General features: G+C 43.6%; 1 protein-coding gene across 1 annotated transcript; it reads right to left on the minus strand.

The window, feature by feature from the left end:
- Positions 1-222: 222 nt before the first annotated feature.
- Positions 223-7,915, minus strand: LOC115145149 (transcription factor MafB-like). The gene is given in 6 exon segments (XM_065003136.1): positions 223-2,027; positions 2,620-2,838; positions 3,806-4,087; positions 4,251-4,842; positions 4,844-5,061; positions 7,686-7,915. Coding segments are annotated over 5 exon segments (1,272 nt in total). The 5' UTR covers positions 4,876-5,061; positions 7,686-7,915; the 3' UTR covers positions 223-1,880.
- Positions 7,916-17,674: the final 9,759 nt, after the last annotated feature.

Here is a 17,674-nt window from a genome sequence, read left to right on the forward strand (position 1 = left end):
CTGCCTCTCTATAGATGGACACAGAATGACAGAGAGATAGAGGGAGAGGGAGATGGAAGAGCGGATGAAGTAAATAGAACAGGTCTACAGGAGATTGGAAAAGTGGGAGGGACAGAGAAGGGATCGAGGGAGGGATTACTAGGTGTTTAAAGCACAAGTGAAACGGAGACAAAGAGAGACATTCAGAGAAGCAGTGGAAAGGAAACATAGCTACCAAGGATGGTAAAAATATTGTCTTTATTTCATAGGAAACCACACTACAACAGGAGCATAAGCCATGATGGCAATAATGATTGTAATCCAACTGTTGAAAATAATCAAAAAGATAATTGAAGTATTGATTTATCCTGCTTGGAAATAAAAGTACACACTAAGCTTGTAGATGAAATTGTAAACCAGTCAAATTAAAATAGTAAGAATTGGTACATAAATAAACAATGAATAAATACTGTGAATAAATAAGTGAATAAATAAAACAGATAAATCACTTAATTAACCTACACCTAGCCAAAACAAATAGCTCTAATGTCGCCATCCTGGTCAAATTTCACGAGATGTCTCTGAATGTCTGCATTGTCTTTCATTTCACCCCAGTCTTTGAGAATCCACAGTGTCCAGCTCTGTGGTGCTTGTTGCATTATGGTCGTCGCTCTCTTACAAAAGTGTTTTCAGCACACCCTAGATTGTAATATCAAAGTTGGAAGACAGTACACAGTCACACATATCATTTTGCACTCTGCCTTTTTTTGTGGATTTTCTTTGTACAGACCAAATTGACCACAACAACTACATCAACCACAGTCTCTTGCTTCACGTCTTAGTGGGAAAGCTTGATTGATTGTGGAGTTCCTACAGTACAAGTTGACAGAAGAGCTCTCTTGGGATGTCCGTTCATCCTCTTGAAACAAAACACCAATCACAGATAGCACACCGCAATTATTCTTCATTGTCATAGTTTTGTTATTTTCAACAAGCAAAGTATGGATTCGTTTGCATCCTTTTTCTAAATGCATAACTTCTATACATGAGTGTATCTCCATATTCATTTAGCACAACCACAATAATACTCTCAGGAAAATGATCCTTGTACATTCTTTTTCTATGATTCTTCTTCTTTCAAATGTGATAGTGAGTAACATGTCTTGGTGAGTAAAAACGTCTTGGTAGGCAACTGTGAAATATTAGCTGGCGAGTACAACTGCATGTCATGGACACTTGAAGATCATCCTACACCCCCACACATCCTGCACCACTGCACTGCTCAGACTTTTGGGTTTCCAATGCGTCCAGCGGACCTACACCATCACACTGTGTTGGGTGTTGTCAGTGTGTTGTCAGGGAATGGATTCAACCCAACCATTGTCTGGACATAAGTTCATCTTTTGATTTGTTCTGCTTGAAAGAAATATGCATAGATCAGTTGATAGGGGCGATGAATTATACAATGGAGCTTTTTATTGAAGACAAGCCCTTGGTTTCGCATTGGTCAGTCTGAGGATGACCTGTGTCCTTCAATGCCCCGATTTCACCAGCGCAGGATGCATCCTGAAAATGTCTCATTGCGTCTTTGTGCTACTATGAACGTCACAGTGATATCAGTTTTCACCATTAGTCCTGTTTATGAAGAAATATAGGGATCGATTCTAACCCTTAGTTAACAGTCCACCTGATTGCTCAGCGGGCTAATTTGACAGTCATATAGGACCTTGTCCTAACCCCACTACCCATCTGCCAACCTTCACACACGCAAACACACACCAAACCCTCCCTCCCTTCCTCCCCAAGTCTGATTACTCAGTGACAGCCTTATTTAGGCTGACCTCCTCTTTCACACACCGCTCACATCTCTCACTTTTGTGTCCTCCACCATGGGTATATCCTCAGAGGAAGTAATCAGGGGGTGGTGAGGGGGAGTTGTTGGCGCGGGTAGGTTGAGCCTTGTTTGTACTGATGAGCTTCTCATAGCGAGCCTTGTAGGCGTCCCTTTCTCTCAGCACCCGAGAGAGCTCACACTGTAGTTGTTCCAACTGAGGAGAGAGACAGACAGGAGAGAGACAGAGAGGAGAGAGGCAGAGAGGAGAGAGACAGATAGAAAAGAGACAGTCAGGAGAGAGACAGACAGGAGAGAGACAGAGTGGAGGGAGACAGACAGGAGAGAGACAGACAGAAAAGAGACAGACAGGAGAGAGACAGAGAGGAGAGAGGCAGAGTGGAGGGAGACAGACAGGAGAGAGACAGACAGAAAAGAGACAGACAGGAGAGAGACAAAGAGGAGAGAGGCAGAGAGGAGAGAGACAGAGAGGAGAGAGACAGAGAGGAGAGAGACAGACAGAAAAGAGACAGACAGGAGAGAGACAGAGAGGAGAGAGACAGAGAGGAGAGAGACAGACAGTAGAGAGACAGACAGGAGAGAGACAGACAGGAGAGAGACAGAGAGGAGAGAGACAGACAGAAAAGAGACAGACAGGAGTGAGACAGAGGGGAGAGAGACAGACAGGAGAGAGACAGACAGGAGAGAGACAGACAGGAGAGAGACAGAGAGATTAGAGAGTTCTTAGAGCTATTATTTTGGAATTGTTGGCAATGGTGTGTTGTTGTTATTGTGTGTGTGTATCCTACCTGTTGTGTGAGGACGTGTTTCTCGGACTCCAGTGCGTGGCGGTGCTGCAAGCGTTTGTAGCGGCAGGACTGGGCGTAGCCTCGGTTCTTTAGCGTACGGCGTTTCTGCTTGAGACGCACCACCTCGTCCTTACTGACGCCACGCAGGTGTCTGTTCAGCTCCCGCACTGACAGGCTCACTAGCTGCTCGTCCGAGAAACGTTCATCCACCCCACCACACTGCACACAGGGAGAGGTGGAGAGAGATGCTTACTTCAAAATGTTGACATGAATTTCAGTTGTGGAGAGGACTTAAACATGTTTGTCTGACTTACGTATAGTAGGAAATACGATGGAGCTGGTATGGTGGACTAGTTATAAATAGGCCTATACGTAATACTGATATTAGATTACAGTCTGCTCGTCTATTTAAGAATGATTCTGTGATTGTTTGTGTGTGTGTGTCTGAGTTGTGCATATGTGGTTGTGTGTGTGTGATGTGAGTGTGCCTAACTGTTTGTGTCAGGAGGCACATTTTGGCCGCACATGTCCATAATCTGTCAGGTAATCTGACTGAGTGTGAGTGACAGTGATCAGGATTATACACGGCAATAATAGCAGATATTATCATAAGCTCACCCTGTGCTTCACACACTGTACATAGAGATTCTCTCAGACACCTGGATGGGGAATGCAGCTATAGTACAGTACTGAACCATATACAGCAGCACTAGCAGCCCCACACACAGCACCCTTTACTCTTGCAAAGCCAGGGGAGACCCTGGAATAATTGATGTAGCCTAGTAAGTGTTAGCTTTAACACAGTTCATTTATCAATGTTGACGCATTACAAATACATGCATCTATTATTACATTTAATTCCATATTCGGCACTTGCCCCTGCAGGGCAAGTGATGCATTTTTAAACGTGTAAGGTCTTCAGCCAAACTCATTGTCATCTCAGCGTTGAGGCATGCTTTCAATACTTATAGCAGGTACATGACATGCACCCATAATCATGTTCTAATGGTTTAATCCCAATCCATTACAGCATGATCCCTCTATCACCTCTCCCTCGCCTCTCCCATATGCTCCAGCTCCAACCGGTGTTGTGCTATTGTTGCTAGCCTTCCCACAGTGACCCTTATCTCAGTTATTCTACCATCTTTTGTTACATACTGTCACGCCCCCTGACCCCATCAATTACTTGGAGGTGATGATGATGGTGAAGATGATGGCCATGCATGGGGTGGTGAGGGTGGTGATGATGATGATGTGGGTGATGGTGATGAAGTCGGCCAGAGGGGCTCTGGGGTTGTGGGTAGGTTGCCGAGGAAGGGTTGGCGTTAGGGAGTGATTGGGGGCCAGAGGAGAGGTAGAGGAGTGGACGGTGGCACATATCTGTCCCCTTGGAGCAGGAGATGTCACCTCCACTGTCACTTCCTGAATCCCCGAGGTTACTGCTGGAACTCTGGGAAAGCACTGGAAACTGAGAGAGAGAAGAGATGTAGTGGAGGGTTGGAAAGAGGTTGAGAGAGAGAAATAGAAACACTGATTATAGTCTATACATGTTATTACGAACCCACTATCAGAAGAGAATAACAACATATTATTTACAGACATCCTTAGACAAGTTGGACAGTGTTACATACCTGCGAGCTAACAGCTGCAGCAGCTGAGTTCAGTAGAGCCTCCACTGCGTCCTCACAGCCCAGGAAGCTGCCAACCGGCCCCCTCTCTCTGTCTCCCCGCTCTGGCCCTCCTCCCAATGCCCCCAACAGGGATGCAGGCCCCCCCGGCTCCCCTCCAAACTGTTGCTGCAGTGCTGCCAGCCAGATCAGGTCTTCCAAAGAAGCAGGGTTAGGACCCTGGGCACCCCCATGGGAGGGGCTACCCTCCATATTCCCCTGAGAGCCCGAACTGATGCCAGAGGTGTAGCTGTTTGAGATGGACAGGGGAAAGGAGATGGAGGAGGAGGAGGAAGAAGAGAGGGAGGAGGAGGCTGAGGGAGGTGGGTGGGCATCGCTCAGCGTTGGAGAGGGGGGCAGGGAGTTGTATGGGCTGGAGCTGAGGCTGGAGTCCTGGGGAGGGTGGTTGGTGTAGGGGCCGGGGGAACTGGAGGGATCGAGGGGGAGGCCAGTCTTGGGGAGCGTACAGGAGGGAGGAAGAGGAGGACTGTCAGGCTTCACCTCAAACTTGAGGAGGTCAAAGTCATTGAGGTACTCCATGGCCAGTGGACTGGGGGAGGGAGGGCATGGGAAGAGAGGGAGACGACATGGCCACCGCTTTGGGAACAGACTGAGTTTGTCCGTGTGTCAGGGTTGTGTGTTAATCCACCTCTCTGTTTTAGTGCAGCAGCAGTCCATACACAACCACAGGCCTGATGCCTCCAGACTCTCAGACAGCCCTGGTGTCCAGTTCTGGACTGACTGACGAATGTCCTCTGTGGAAAAATCAGTCTTCCTGTGTCCTTGTGAGAGAGAGAAAATGGCATAGATGATTGTTCTCTCAAAGTTGGTACAAAGTCATCTCTATGTGTTAGGTAGACAGGAACTGAGGTCAAGATAACATCAATAGGACAGAGAAGAGGACAGGATGTGGCAAACAAACACAAGAACAACAATCTGGCCATAGACGGAAGAACAGAATTGAACACGTCATACTGCCAATGACCTCTTCACCAGACCTCTTTCTGTATGTCTTACAATTTGTCAGCATGTACAAGTAATAAACCAGTTACAAAACAATTATACCAACTTTCCAGAAAGTAGAGAAATCAGAACTGTCACCCTGTGCACTCAATGAAGTGATTCTACAGCAGTATGTTAGGTAGTGCTGTTCTCCGGTGTGAGTATGTGTCCAATGGTCTGTTTGTATGTTGAAGTATTAAGCGAATAATCCTCACCAGATCCCCATTGTCCCCCATAGAGACACACACACCCACACACTGATCCATATCCATATCTACCTGTCCTACGTCTATCCACTGATAGCAATTATCTTTTATAGAAATGTGTCTTACATTCTTGTCTTACTATATGACTAACACTCCTACTATATGCCAGTCATAAACATGCTATTAAGCAGCAAAGACCAATGTCTGATATAGGCTTTATCAAACAATAGAGACTTTGTTTTTTTTGACACCATGTGTAACATCACATGACTGGAATGGTGTGATAATGAAATAATTGACCATAGTCAAGTCCCACTAATCTTTTTCACTGAGTCTTGCTGTCTGTCATTTCAATGCTATCTGAATTTCGGGGACAAACCAGCAAACACAGTGCACTCTAAATCAGGGTTTCCTAAACTCGGTCCTGGGGCCACCCCTGGGTGCACGGTTCGTTATTTAGCCCTATCACTACACAGCTGATTCAAATGACCAACTCCTCATCAAGCTTTGATGATTTGAATCAGCTGTGTAGTTCTAGGGCAAAAACCAGAGCGTGCACACTGGGGGGCAGGAGTGAGTTTGGGACACCCTGCTCAAGATAACGAACTGCAATATAATATAACTTCTACCCCATCTCACGGCTTCAGAATGTTCGTAATTGAAAGACACCTCATTCATTTCATAACCTAACAAGTCAAAGTATATTTACATTTTTCAAAACACATTCACTAGCATTAGCATTCCCAATATCAAAGGAGATTTCCAAGCCCATGAAATGTCGGGCTCTTTTCAATCCGTATCGCTGAAGTTAAACATGACAGTACATGTTAATATAACATGAGGAGGGCGATGAAACAATGGAGGCTCCATTCATTTTCATTGGAGGGAAACGAAGTGGGCGGGGGGACCATTGGGCGATGCGAGCATTGGCGAGGGAGCATGACCAGGGCGGAACCAAAGTTGGGGAAAGCTGAACTTTATGCAAATACTACGTGATGTCCCAGCGCTATTTGCCCAATCGAAGCTCACTAAAGCTTCCAGCCCTTTAGATTGGCTGTTTATAACTAGCAGTACCTAGTATGCTTGTTAGCTTGCTAGCACCCACATGAGGAAAAAGTTTGCATGGGGAGGTAAAATACGAGTGCTAGTTAAGAAGGCCTGGTACAGCGTGATTTACATTTAAACGCTGTGTTCCTGTGTTAGCGGAGACCACATTCACAATAAACGCTGCATATGTCATTCACGGTAAACGCTGCATATATTGACTCAATCCGGAATTACCTTCAAATGTATATCGAGCAATCTGTACCGCTTCAACGACACAGATTGAATAGTGTCCGATACATTCATTTTTTTTAAACGTTTCAAAGCAACGTTTGCGAATGAATGAAGCCCTGTAACTTTTCTCTGCTGTTTTATTCCTTAAGGGAAATTGAACTAAGAAACACTTTATACAGTGCAGATATTCTGGATATTTTGTGAATAAATATGAATTACAGGACAACAAACAGTCTTACAGCAGGAGACCTCAAAGGCATTCTCCAACATTCACTGAACATGTCAAAAGATATTCAATTCAGACAGAGACGCTCCATCTTTCTGCATTCTTTTTCATGTTAGAACGTTTTGAAACTTCGACTGTTGGCTAACTACCACAAAACAAGTACATAAACAAACTGAAAAGCTGTCTGATCATGGACACGTGCCTATTTCTAAATACAGTGCTAAATGAGCTAAATGAGTACATTTGAAATAAGATTCAGGAACAACAACCAGAAAATGAATAGGACACCATCACCCACTATTTCTATAACAAATCATCAGTAACAGCACTGATTATACTGATGATGAACATCGTCATTAATGTCAAATGAATAATGATAACTCATGTCAGACAGATGTTTCTACTGGTTCCACTCCAATGCTCAACACATGAATTGTACCCCCTGATGTCCCCAATGGACCGTGACAGAGAGAGAGCAAACTGTGATGGGGCGCCCCAGAGGCCTCAACCTGGCTTTGGCCCAGAGTAGAGGGAGAAAGAACCGACAGAAAGAAAGAGAGACATGGGGAAAGAGAGAGAAAAGAGTAGAATAGAACTAGGGAAGAGACAAAGCCCCGAAAGAGAGAGTGATGAGAGGGAATGAGAAAAGGATGTGTAGAGACAGACAGGTTGAAAACCAGTTCTTACCGTAGGTCATAGACTGGATGATAGGTTTGGAGGTCCTCTCACCATTTCCCCCCACAACAGTGACTAAACTGAATGAGTGATTTACAGACACGCGTACACAGAGAGAGCGAAAAAAAAAGAGAGAGAGGGTGTGTGCGCATGTGAGTGTATATGGTACTCTGTCACTGAGTATCACTGCCCCCTCTCTCTCCTCTCTGTTGCAAATCCTTCTCTCCCTCTCTTCGTCACGCTCCCCTGTTCTCTCTCACCCCTATATCCCTCTCTAAAGCCATGGCTCTCTGCAAGCATGGTTCAAATTTCTCTCTCTCTCTCTCACTCTCTCTCTCTCTCTCTCTCTCTCCGCAACATACACCTAGGCACCTACACCCATCCCCCTAGCCAACTCTACATACACGCGCACGCACGCACACACACACACACACACACACACACACACACACACACACACACACACACACACACACACACACACACACACACACACACACACACACACACACACACACACACACGTTTCTTCTACTATCCTTGTGAGGACCAAACAATTGATTAATTTACTAAAAAAGTGACATGATTAACAATTCTCACAATGGTATTTCCCTTAATTTTCAATTTGCTAACACCAAGTAACTCTTTGGATTTAGACACACAAATAAACCCTTAAATGTATGACATGCTAAAATGGTATGATTATCTAATCATTTTATTTAATATAGATCTCTCCCCGATAAGAGTTTGCTACTGGAGAGAATGCTCAAGGTCCTCAAGGTAACCAGTGATTTTGAAGGCATTAACACCAATGCATAAAACTGAGGGACACTATACTAGTAAAATAAAACTATTTTAATAGCCTTCTTTGTTTTTATTAATCCATACAATATATTAAATACTTTTGTTCACTGTCTAGCATTTAAAATAATATATATTTATTTCTAAATAACAAAAACATGTCACAAGAACTCACCAATTTACTTACCCTAAGCACTTTAAACAATGCATAAACATACCGTTTTGCAGTATGAAGGACTTGTCATTAATCAAAAGTTCAATATCAACAAAAACATATATGATGTGTAACTATTTGTAATTTCAAAGTGTTTCAAATGCAAGGGATGCAAATGCCATCTCAATTCAAGAACGGCCCTATTGGATTATCATAAAATGCGGTTTTGTGGAGTAGATGGAGTAGTGGAAATGACTTCAATTCTCTTCAAATAATTCTTTGATTTTCTACATGAAAAAGTCAACTCGAAGATACCAAAGGAACTGACAAGTGATATAATAATACAGGTATCTGGGCATGATCCATGTCTTTGTTCTTTGCCTGTCCCTGCCCCCATGTCCCCTCACACCCCCATGTCCCCTCACACCCCCATGTCAATGTCCCCTCACACCCCCATGTCCCCTCACACCCCCATGTCCCCTCATGTCCCCTCACACCCCCCCCTCATGTCCCCTCACGCCCCATGTCCCCTCACACCCCCATGTCCCCTCACACTCCCATGTCCCCTCACACCCCATGTCCCCTCACACCCCCATGTCCCCTCACACTCCCATGTCCCCTCACACCCCCTTGTCTCTTGGAATTCGCCTCAGAAACAGAGCAGTTTTCTTTACCCCTTTGAAATTCATCAAGCGGAGAAATGCAGAATAAACACTTTTTCATTACCCTCTGAATCTCAACTCGTTGATCTGGAGTCTGTGTCTTAGTAATGTCTCGTTAAGTAATCAGTGAGTTAATATTGTCTGCTCAAATCTGATCCGGAGTCTGTGTCTTAGTAATGTCTCGTTAAGTAATCAGTGAGTTAATATTGTCTGCTCAAATCTGATCCGGAGTCTGTGTCTTAGTAATGTCTCGTTAAGTAATCAGTGAGTTAATATTGTCTGCTCAAATCTGATCCGGAGTCTGTGTCTTAGTAATGTCTCGTTAAGTAATCAGTGAGTTAATATTGTCTGCTCAAATCTGATCCGGAGTCTGTGTCTTAGTAATGTCTCGTTAAGTAATCAGTGAGTTAATATTGTCTGCTCAAATCTGATCTGGAGGGTATAAACAAAACCAATACATAGTGCGACAGGCTTGGACACACAGACACCCACACACAAAAAACAAAAGGACGCACACACATTGATTTTTATCGTTCAACTCCATCCAACACTAACATTAAATTATGTTATCTATTTATCAATCAGATATTGGGCCTTGTGGTGAAAATACAGCCACCAGAGACAATCCTACTATCTCTAGAACGGCAAAAACAGTTACAAATTGACATACACCCCCCCCCCCATACAGCCCCCCCCCCTCTTCTTCTATCTCTCCCTCACTATCTCCCGTCATCTATGTTTCCGGGGGGAAAGCTTAGTGGTTAAACCAACAGGGCCTCCCATGAGTCTGCGGGACAAAGAGAGGTACAGAGGAACTTACCTCATTCTTCATGCCAAATACAGAAGCAGGATCTTCATTTGATCACTATTTTGTTGCTAAGAATTGTCCGGCAGAGCAGGAAATGCAAACTTGTAGTGTAATCATCAACATAGCTCAGACATCACAACTCACATACAGTATGATACCGCGTACAGACACCTCAATAGCTGACTCTGTTTCAGCCCATAACCAACCGACATGTATCTTTCTCTCCTTTGTAAAAAATCCCTTGTTCTGAGCACTTTCATCTGAACAGCAACACTCCAGCAGTGCTTTAATAGAGTGATGGTATCAATTTCTCTCAATCCCCCCTGCTGATTCAAAACATTGTGCTACCTTTCAGATGCTTCGATTCCTCACCTGCAGGTAGTCTACCGCAGCGATGGTTGGATACGGTGATTTATCATCAATGAATCAGCCAGCTATCCTGAAATATTTATGATTCATATTTATGAATCTATGAAGAGATTGAAACGGTAACCGACTCAATGCTCCCAACCACCCATATAACATTTTCCCATTTTTTTAAACCGGAAAATGTAGGGCTATATCAGTGTGTTTATCAATGTCAGCTGGCTAACTTTCAGACGTGATGCTGCTGCACCCCTCTAAAATGATGATAGCAAAGGAGCAACTTATGTTTTTTCTATTGAGTCACTGAAAATGGAGCAGTCTGAGCTGCTATCCACATAAGTTACTGTAATAATCACACTCAGGTTTGGCATACGCAGTTTTGAGTGTAATATGTGTAGTAGGTATTTCACGGCTCTTTGTGTCGTGTGGTTGAGCAGAGGGCCAGGCTTCGGCCTAGGGCAATAATTAGCCACACGAGCGGGTTGCTCTTCCTGCCACAGAGCCAGTGAAGCACCCCAACCCCACAGCCACCTCAGTTTGTTTACCCTAATACGATAAAACAGCTCCTGTCCTGGGTCAAAGGGTCAAAAGGATAGTAGAGAAAACGGAGAATGGAGGCAGAGGGACTTCAGGGAGTAAAATAGCGATTTGGCCTGTTTTTGAGCAGGGCAGGGCACTGACTGAGACAGATGGTGTGAGGTTTTGGTCTGGAGGGACCCTCTAACTCCCTCTGATCCCACAGATACATGTCCTAATCCTGACTAACTCTGTTACAAGAAGCAGGCTTACACGGAACAGGGCACCTCCCTCGCAGGATCTGCCTCCTTCACTCTCTATCTCACTTCCCATGCACGCAGTATAACCTGCCTTAACCCTATTCTTTCTTTGAGACATGAAAATGACTGTTTATTATGTCTCTGTATATATTTTTCTCAGTCCATCTCTCTCCTACTATATCCTGAGTCCACAACAATATTGAGGAGAACAGTGCACTGTAAAACAACGCAGAGGGAACACAGGTGAATGTCAGGTACACAGTCAGAGAATGTTCTACTACAAATAATGAATGGTTTACCCTAAAGTTTTTACAATTTGTTCTCCTCTTCCAGTTCTTTATTTTATGGATTATTCACTGATGCAACAGTTGTTTATAGTCCATCTCCCTCCGTCCCCTGTGTGTCTGTGTCTAATCTCAGTATTATTGTAAAATAGATCTAATCCACCACTTCAACTGTTAAGCCCCACTGTATTTTTCCCATTTAATTCTCCCTCCTTCACCCCCCCCCTCCCCCACCCCCTTTTCTCACAGACAGTATTATGGGTAGATTCCAATTTGGATTAATTGATTTCACCCCAATTCTTAGACGTGAGAGTTACCAATGCCTAAAACGGTTCCACACAGTACTGGTACCATGAGCTGTCTGGCATCAGTTTCAACAGTATGTGTTGTTTATCTGTCTGTGTGTGTGTGTGTGTGTGTTTACTTGTTTACTTAATGAGTGAGGTCTCGTTGTGAGTGGGATTATCAGGCTAGTCAATGGATTAGAGAGCTGATTCTGCTTCTGTAACTGGCATCAGATTAACAGATACCCACGCTTTATTAAAGCGTCTTTAAGCTGTCAGCAGCCCCCCCCCTCCAACGACTATTGCTCCCCCACCTGAAGTGTCAATACTTCAGTCCAATATTAATCACGATCATGTTACTAGTTTTAACATGTTTTTTCTATTAGATGTGAAGGCTCCTAATTTCATTTCTCTTGATTCTAAAACGTACCAACAATTACTTTCTAAATATCTGTACCTGGTCTATGGACCGTAGTGACATACTGTGTGTAGTCATCACAGATGAGCTACTGTATTCTGCAACGCACCTTTTCCATGGCAACCACTCTTCATTTTAATTCGCATACTTGCAGAGAACAGCAATTCCTGTACCACAAATTACCATTAGTTCCGCCTGAATAGATGAATGACCCTAGCCGACCATCTCCTCCCTGGAGAATTATATGTGCCAGTTAGAGAATGGCTATGGATAGCTTAACAACTACAACATTTCAGCAGTATACAGAAGGCTACAGGGCTGGATCTGAACAGCCACACAAACATAGGCATTAAAAAGACTCATCTGAATAGACAAAAATACAGACACATAAAGAAAAGAGAGGGGGAGACAGACAGACAGAGAGAGAGAGAGAGAGAGAGAGAGAGAGAGATAGAGAGTGAGTAGACAGATACAGAGACAGAGGTAAAGAGGGATAAGAAGGAAGAGAGGGATGAAGGGATTAAGGTGGTCAATACTAAGTGGCTCTCCCAAACTGAGAGATGGCACTAAATCTGTTAATTCTCTCCCCTCCCTAGTCCTCCTCCATCCTCCCCTCCTCATCTATCTTTCCTCCCTTCCCTTCATCGCTCCCTTCCGTTACCCCTCCCTCGCTAGTTTTTGGGATTACACTGGAACATATTCATGCAACCCTGTAAAGCCTTTCAGAACTCAAAATACACTACATGACCAAAAGTAGTCTCGTCGACACATCTCATTCCAAAATCATGGGCATTAATATGGAGTTGGTCCCCCCTTTGCTGCTATAACAGCCTCCAGTCTTCTGGGAAGGCTTTCCACATTGCTGTGGGGACTTGCTTCCATTTTGCCACAAGACCATTAGTGAGGTCGCGCACTGATGTTGGGCGATTAGGTCTGGCTCGCGGTCGGCGTTCCAATTCATCCCAAAGGTATTCGATGGGGTTGAGGTCAGGGCTCTGTGCAGGCCAGTCAAGTTCTTCCACACCGATCTCGACAAACCATTTCTATATGGACCTCACTTTGTGCACGGGGGCATTGTCATGCTGAAACAGGAAAGGTTCTTCCCCAAACTGTTGCCACAAAGTTGGACGCACAAAATTGTCTAGAATGTCATTATATAGTGTTAAGATTTTAAGATGTAGTGTTAAGATTTTCCTTTACTGGAACTAAGGGGCCTAGTCCAAAAAGCATGAAAAACAGTCCCAGACCATTATTCCTCCTTTACGAAACTTTACAGTTGGCATTATGCAGCGTTCTCCTAGCATCTGCCAAACCCAGATTCGTCCGTCGGACTGCCAGATGGTGAAGCGTGATTCATCACTTCAGAGCACGCGTTTCCACTGCTCCGGAGTCCAATGGCAGGGAGCTTTACACCACTCCAGCCGATGCTTGGCATTGCACATGGTGATCTTAGGCTTGTGTGCTGCTGCTCGGCCATGGAAACCCATTTAATGAATCTACCGACAAACAGTTATTGTGCTGACGTTGCTTCCAAAGGCAGTTTGGAACTCAGTAGTGAGTCATCACTTCAGAGCATTTCACAATAACAGCACTTACAGTTGACCTGACTGCTAGCAGGGCAGAAATTTGAGTCCAATGGCAGGGAGCTTTTGTTTGTCTATGGAGATTGCATTGCTGTCCACACCTGTCACTGTTGGCTGAAATATAATACTCATTTGAAATGGTGTCCACATACTTTTGTATATATAGTGCATTTGGTATAATACGCACATTATGGTCTTGTAATGCTAGGGAGATAGATTCATTCTGTACAGACATATTTCAATCACTTTATAATAACTTTTAGACATACACATAATACTGTACAACAAACTCAACACAAAGTTCTGAAAAACCGATTGAGAAAAAACAGAGAAAGTAATCCTAAATGCGTGGCACTACATTTGGGGCTGAAGGTAGTACTGTATATACACAGGGTGACAGGAACTCAATAGTAATTGCAGAGAATTGTGATAGCGGTATTTAAAGTCTGATAATAATTGTGATTACCGGTAGTCTTTTCAGCCGAGGGGGCGTCAGCTCTGTGTGGAGGGAATCAACACATGTGAGACCTGTCAGACTCTGACACAGCGGGGGCGAGGGTGGCACTCAGACACACACTATAGTGTCTACTGTAAACTATTGACCACAACCGATCACACACATCAGTCCTTGGCTACTATTTCTCTTTACTCTGGGTCTATAGGGCCCTATTATGAAAAAGTACAACATGTAATTTACTATGAGCCAGGCAATGGTGCACCAGTGGGCATGAGGAGGTGACACATTTTTCCAATTTCAGGTGGAGTATCTAACAATTCGGCTCATAGTAATCTTGATTGCTTCAGCACTTTACTGGCAGTGTAAAGGGGCAGCACAGTCAAAAAGTGTTTTTTCTATTTTTATTTCCACAATATGAGGCCAAAATAACACACTGAAATTGTGAACATTATGATAATGCCCTTTTAGTGAAATTGTAGCCTGTTCAGTTGGGATGGACTTTTTGGCCCACAGGATGTAATTATTCTGACAAATGACCAGTCGTCTTTTATTTGCATATGCATCCTCCTACTTTGAAGAGGTAAGAAGGGTAGGCTCTAGAGCAGGAGTGTCAAACATACAGGTCCAATCCGACACATGGTTGGTTTGAGTAAAAACATTTTTTTAAAGCATACACAATATATAGAAATATTAGTTGAGTAGTTTAATCACGACATAATGCCACAGATGTCTCAAGTTTTGACAGAGCGTGCAATTGGCATGCTGATTGCAGGAATTTCCACCAGAGCTTTTGCCAAAATATTGAATGTACATTTTTCTACCATAAACCGCCTCCAATGTCGTTTTAGAGAATTTGGCAGAACGTCCAACCAGCCTCACAACAGCAAACCACATGAAACCACGCCAGCCCAGGACCTCCACATCTGGCTTTTTCACCTGCGGGATCGTCTGAGACCAGCCACCAGGACAGCTGATGAAACGGTGGTTTTGCACAACCAAAGAATTTCTGCAAAACTGTCAGAAACCATCTCAGGAAAGCTCATCTGCGTGCTCGTCATCATTGACTTGACTGCAGTTCGGCGTCATAACCGACTCGATGGTCACCGGTACACTGGAGAAGTGTGCTCTTCGTGGATGAATCCCGGTTTCAACTGGACCGGGCAGATAGCAGATAGCATGTGCGGTGTCGTGTGGGCAAGCGGTTTTCTGATGTCAACGTGAACAAAGTGCCCCATGGTTGAACAAAGTGCCCCATGGTTGAACAAAGTGCCCCATGGTTGCATTTTGGCAATTTGAAAACAAAAAGATACCGCGATGAGATCCTGAGCTCCATTGTCATGCCATTTATCCGCTGCCATCACCTCATGTTTCAGCATGATAATGTGGTGGCCCGTGTCGCAAGGATCTGTACACAATTCCTGGAAGCTGAAAATGTCTCAGTTCTTCCATGGCATATTCACAAGACATGTCACCCATTGAGCATGTTTGGGATCAACGTGTACGACAGCGTGTTCCAGTTCCCACCGATATCCAGCAACATTGCACAGCCATTGAAGAGGAGTGGGAGAACATTCCACAGGCCACAATCAACAGCCTGATCAACTCTACACGAAGAAGATGTGTCGCACTGCACGAGGAAAATGGTGGTCACACTAGATACTGACAGATTTTCTCATCCATGCCCATTCCTTTTTTTAAAGGTATCTGTAAGGAGCAGGTGCATATCTGTATTCCCAGTCATCTGTACTTCCTTATATGAACTGTAAGTCAGTAAAATCTTTGAAATTGTTGCATGTACATTTTTTGTTCAGTGTATATAAAGTGTCAAGCCAACCAAATAACATTGCTTTAGTTTTGAATAAAAAATGCTTTCAGGCTGAAATTGAATTGCTTAACATTTTCACACCTATTGTATTTCCTATATTGTCCTTAAAACACCACTAATTGTTTTTCCTATTCTCTTCTTTTACTAGGTTCCATACAAACCTTCTGGAGGCCTGATCATTTCAGCTGTTATTTCCTAATAGTTTCCGGTTGAAAATACAATCAACACGGGACATTTTAATCAGTAGGTTTTGGGTGGAGTTGCATATAAGTTAATAGACCAGTTCCAAACATCTCCAATAACAGCTAGTTTTCAGGTTAGGCTACATTTTCCTCCCATTATGCCCTTCTGCCCTGGTGGATTGATCCACACTGTGGTTAATACACCACTTTCCCCTCCCCACCCAGACCACTCCCAGACAGTCCTGACATTTTAGCTTGAGAAATATTTTTCTGCCCCCCCCAAATGTTTTGTTTCTTTTTGACCACTTTGACCAACTATGACAGTAAGGTACTTAATTGTTACCCAGAAATGATTTGATATTCAAATACAGGATTTAAAAAACATTTTTATTTAAAAATATATATATATATTTTTGGGGGATAAATGTAGCGTAATACAAAACGTCCCTTCATATTGATAGACGGTACGACAATAAGCCCAGACAGTCAAATTAAGTCAACATATCCAAGAGAGGATATTAAAGTAAGTGTTTTTCTTTCTAATCCCGATGATTAACTGCCAGGTGCATGAAAGCCAATGATAAAATAGATCAATATAAGATCCTGTGTCTTTTGTCTGTCGGGCCTCCTCCCACCCACTCCACCATCCACCCCATGAAGACAGTCCACAGGAGTGTGGAAATGCATTTCAAACAACTACAATCACACATAAATATCTACGGCTTAAAAAAGTTATCGACAAAATAATGCATTGAATCATCAGACACAGATTCAACGATATGAGAAGTTACAGGTGTGGGATCTTAATCTGACCACGGAAAAATAATCCTGCAGCAACAGCATTTGAATGTTTTAGTATCGGTGGTTAGGCTACTAGCTGGCCAAAAGTAGGCTACATGAAAAGTGTGAAACTGTTAATATCACCATTGATTAGTGTGGGTTTTAAGTAGGAATTTATATAAATAACGATGCTTATCTGCCTGTCCTGCAGTGGAGGAAAATTCTCAGCAACAAGAGTGATCAATTTAGGATTCTATATCTGTAGGCACAGTGGTAGAAGCGTATTTTCAAGTTTTAATTACAGAGTTTGAAGAAGCAGCTTTTCATTACATTTCCATATGAATAGCTCATTAGTACTTAGCACACCAGCCAGCCAAAGCCCATATTTGACTCATTCCACCATCTTCAGAAATAGGGCCATGACATGGTTGCTAATGACAACCAGCAAGACTGCTTCTCAGCAGCTCACGTGTTTGGTGTTCTAGATTATGAGTCTTTCTGTTGCTGAGAGGTCCGCCTTTCATTTGTTGGGGTTGGTCGCCACCTGCTGTGAGGGATAATTACAGGAGGCCTAATGTAGCTGCCACCCTGCTGGTTAAAGTATTATAACCCAGAGTGGTA

This window comes from Oncorhynchus nerka, linkage group LG17 (genome assembly GCF_034236695.1).
Source record: "Oncorhynchus nerka isolate Pitt River linkage group LG17, Oner_Uvic_2.0, whole genome shotgun sequence".
Lineage (NCBI taxonomy): Eukaryota > Metazoa > Chordata > Actinopteri > Salmoniformes > Salmonidae > Oncorhynchus > Oncorhynchus nerka.